At 66.4% G+C, this 3,958-nt stretch overlaps 1 protein-coding gene across 1 annotated transcript; it reads left to right on the top strand.

Moving 5' to 3' along the window:
• Positions 1 to 723: 723 nt before the first annotated feature.
• Positions 724 to 3,257, top strand: NEUROD2 (neuronal differentiation 2). The gene is made up of 2 exons (XM_059670876.1): positions 724 to 935; positions 1,984 to 3,257. The coding sequence occupies exon 2, from the start codon at positions 1,989 to 1,991 to the stop codon at positions 3,132 to 3,134; it is 1,146 nt and encodes a 381-aa protein (XP_059526859.1). The 5' UTR covers positions 724 to 935; positions 1,984 to 1,988; the 3' UTR covers positions 3,135 to 3,257.
• Positions 3,258 to 3,958: the final 701 nt, after the last annotated feature.

Raw genomic sequence — 3,958 nt, 5'->3', positions numbered from 1 at the left:
TCTCCATCAGCTGACTCCACAGATATATACACATGTCCCCACAGACACACACGCCCATGCAGCGGCTCAGACATCCAGGCAAGTCTTCCCTTTTCTCTGTCTTTCCCTTGGTTTGAATTTCGTTCAGCCACATATGTTGTGTGTGCGTGAGGGTGGGTGGGGGAGGGGCAGACGGGGATGAGGGATGGCTTGGTGCCAACATCTACCTATGGGGCTTGGGCCAGGGACGCCCCCCACAGCCACCCTGGGAGGGGCCTCAGCTGTCCCTTTGTAGCCAAAGGGGTTCTCCTGGGGGTGGCGAGCACAGAAGTCCCTTCTCAGGACTTAGGGGTCTGGTCCCTGACCCACCTTTGGGGGCTGCAAGGGAAAAAATGGGCAGAGCTGGACCCCGGAGGGAGCATGGAATTTGGGGCGACCACAACCCCCCAATGTCCAGTCTTGCCACCCCATTGTTCCCATGTGGGGGCTCTATATGGGGGGGGCAATTCCTCCCCCCCTCAATCCCTGCTTTCCCGGCTTTGGGCGGAGAGGGGAGGGCAGCAGAGATATTTATTTATTTCCTTTATTTATTTAATTTTTTTTTTTTTTTTTTTTGGAGTAGAGAGTGACAGATGGCGGCGGGTCCCGGGGGAGCCGGCTCTCCCCCAATGCAGACGCATGCCAATCACCGTCTCTCATGTGATAGCTGCTGCCCGTGACGTGCCAAGCCCATATGGCCTGGCATAGAGGCTGGTACCCCGCCTGGTAGAGATGCCACACTCGCTCCGCGGCTCGCATGGCGCTCTGAAGACGCCGGTGCCCGCCGCCTGGAGGAGCCGCTGCCCCCGCTCCCTGAAGATGGGGGAACAATGAAATAGGCGAGAAGATCCGGGTCTCCCCCTCTCTCTCTTGCCCCCTCCCCCTCCCCTCCCCTCTCCCCCGGACTCCTCTCCGAGGTAAGTTGTCCGAAAGAGCTGGATGTGACCCGCCGGCGGAGGGGGGGCGGCCCCAGCCATCAGAGGGTCCCCAAATCCCCCTTCCTGGGGGTGCCCCCTCAGGGGGTGGGCCGCGGAGGCGCCCCGGGGTCCCGCGCCCCCAGGGCTGCAGCTGGGGGGCTTCGGAGGGAGGCGCCAGCCTGCGAGGGGCTGGGTGGGAGCAGGATCACCGAGCGGCCGTGCGGGGGCTGGGACGGGGCCACCCCGTGGTCGTCCCGGAGGAACCTGCGACCTTCCCCGTTAGAGAGCGAGAGCGAGAGAGAGAGAAACAAATTTGGATTTTCTCCCATCGATCCCGAAAATACAACGAGATCAGGACAGCGATGTGGGAGGGAGGCCGTCTGGCGGGGGGCAGGGGGTCCCCGACCGCAGGGGAGACGGCGGGCTCGCTTCCCGGTCTCCTCCCCACGCCGGGTCCCTGGGTCCTCGCCGCGCGGAGCTGGGGACGCGCGGCCCGAGGAGCCGGCGCTCCCGCCTCGGAGCCGGGGCTGCGGGGGTGGGGGCCCAGCTGGGGGCGGCGCGCGGCCAAGTCGCAAATTGGATTAGGGAGCCGAGGGGTGAGAGCCGCGGCGGCGGGGGGCCGCGGGGGCCGGGGCCGGAGCGGGCAGCTGGCCCCACCGGCGGCCGCCAGCCCTCCGCCCCGCCGGGAGCGAGGAGGCTTTCGGGGCCGGTGCGCCGCCTCCCCCGGCGAGACATCCCTTCCCCGGAGCCCCTGCCCGGCCCCCGGCCGGCCCCCGAGAAGACCCCGGCGCGGGGTGCGGCCCCGGTTCAGGCGCGGGGCGCAGCCGGGGCCCAGCGCGGGGAACCGGGCCTGAGCCGGGATCGGAGCGGGCGGCCGGGCCGGGGTTGGGCCGGCTCCGGGCGGGGCGGGCGGAGGAGGTGGGCGTCCTGGGCCCCGGAAGGAACCCGCACGGGACTGGGGGGCAGGGGGGCTGGGGGAAGGCGCTCTGACCCCGGCGTGCCCCTCACTTTGCGCTCTGTCTCCCCTTCGCCCGCGGGGCGCCCTCAGGCACCATGCTGACCCGCCTGTTCAGCGAACCCAGTCTCCTCTCGGACGTGCCCAAGTTCGCCAGCTGGGGCGACGGCGACGACGACGAGCCGAGGAGCGACAAGGGCGACGCGCCGCCGCCCCCGCCGCCGCCGGGGCCGGGGGCTCCGGGGCCCGCGCGAGCCGCCAAGCCGGTCCCTCTCCGAGCAGAAGAGGTGCCGGAAGCCGCGCTGGCCGAGGTCAAAGAGGAAGGCGAGCTGGGGGGCGAGGAGGAGGAGGAAGAGGAGGAGGAGGAAGGGCTGGAGGAGGCCGAGGGCGAGCGGCCCAAGAAGCGCGGGCCCAAGAAGCGCAAGATGACCAAGGCGCGCCTGGAGCGCTCCAAGCTGCGGCGGCAGAAGGCGAACGCGCGGGAGCGGAACCGCATGCACGACCTGAACGCGGCGCTGGACAACCTGCGGAAGGTGGTGCCCTGCTACTCCAAGACGCAGAAGTTGTCCAAGATCGAGACGCTGCGCCTCGCCAAGAACTACATCTGGGCGCTCTCGGAGATCCTGCGCTCGGGCAAGCGCCCCGACCTGGTGTCCTACGTGCAGACGCTGTGCAAGGGCCTATCGCAGCCCACCACCAACCTGGTGGCCGGCTGCCTGCAGCTCAACTCGCGCAACTTCCTCACGGAGCAGGGCGCGGACGGCACGGGCCGCTTCCACGGCTCCGGGGGCCCGTTCGCCATGCACCCGTACCCGTACCCCTGCTCGCGCTTGGCCGGCGCGCAGTGCCAGGCGGCGGGCGGCCTGGGCGGCGGCGCGGCGCACGCCCTGCGGACCCACGGCTACTGCGCCGCCTACGAGACGCTGTACGCGGCGGCGGGCGGCGGCGGGGCGAGCCCGGACTACAACAGCTCCGAGTACGAGGGCCCGCTCAGCCCCCCGCTCTGTCTCAACGGCAACTTCTCGCTCAAGCAGGACTCGTCGCCCGACCACGAGAAGAGCTACCACTACTCTATGCACTACTCCGCGCTGCCCGGTTCGCGGCCCGCGGGCCACGGACTGGTCTTCGGCTCGTCCGCGGTGCGCGGGGGCGTCCACTCCGAGAATCTCTTGTCTTACGATATGCACCTTCACCACGACCGGGGCCCCATGTACGAGGAGCTCAACGCGTTTTTCCATAACTGAGACCTCGAGGCCGCCCCTTCCTTTTTCTTTTGCCTTTGCCCGCACCCCTGTCCCCAGCCCCTGAGCGCAGGGGCACCCCCGTGGCGCCGGGCGCGGGGTGCGGGCCGCCGGTCCCGCGGCTCTCTGGGCAGCACGGTCCTCTTAACAGTGGGGGGCCCTCCCAGGGGCCTCGCTTTCCCCAGGGGACTCGCCTTCTCTCTCCCCAAGGGGCTCCCTTCTCCTCTTACCCAGGGAGTCTTCGCCAAGGATCCCCTTAGGGCACTTCCCTGGAGACCCCCCCCCCTTACTCCTTCTCTTAGGTTTCCGTCTCCCTTTTCCCTGCAGACCCCGAGGGGTTCGTAAGGGGGCAGCTGAGCTGTGGGATAGTCCCCCCTCCCATTATTATTATTACGTTTAAAACAGACACAGAGCTGCCGAGGCAGGAAAGAGCCGGGCGCCCCTTCCTAACGAGGGCAGAAGCCAGGCTGCCCAGGCCTGAACCCCGATCGCCCTCACCCCAACCCTTAGTCTCAGCGTTTTGTGATTTTAATTTTGGCGGGAGGGAATGTGGACTGAGAGGAAAGAGAGAAGCCAAGACAATTTGTAACTAGAATCCATTTTCCCCTTTCCCTTTTTTTAAACAAACAAACAAACAAACATACAAAAAAAAAAAAAAAAAAGCTAAGAGGCGACGGAGGCCGAACGCAAAGTCCGGATCGGAGAGAAAACGCAGTAAGAACTTTTAGAAGCAATAAAAGGCAAAAAATACTACTACCAATAATAAAAAGACACAAATATCTATGCAAGGAGGTTCTGACTGAGCCTAGCGGCCCGGCCCGGCCCCG

This window comes from Myotis daubentonii, chromosome 16 (assembly GCF_963259705.1).
Source record: "Myotis daubentonii chromosome 16, mMyoDau2.1, whole genome shotgun sequence".
NCBI classification, from domain to species: domain Eukaryota; kingdom Metazoa; phylum Chordata; class Mammalia; order Chiroptera; family Vespertilionidae; genus Myotis; species Myotis daubentonii.
Note: the sequence above shows the minus strand (reverse complement) of the source record. Positions and strands in the feature narration are given on the sequence as shown.

What these genes read in the sequence shown, in the direction of transcription:
- NEUROD2 (XM_059670876.1), top strand. Translation starts at nt 1,989, where the DNA reads ATGCTGACCCGCCTGTTCAGCGAACCCAGTCTCCTCTCGGACGTGCCC.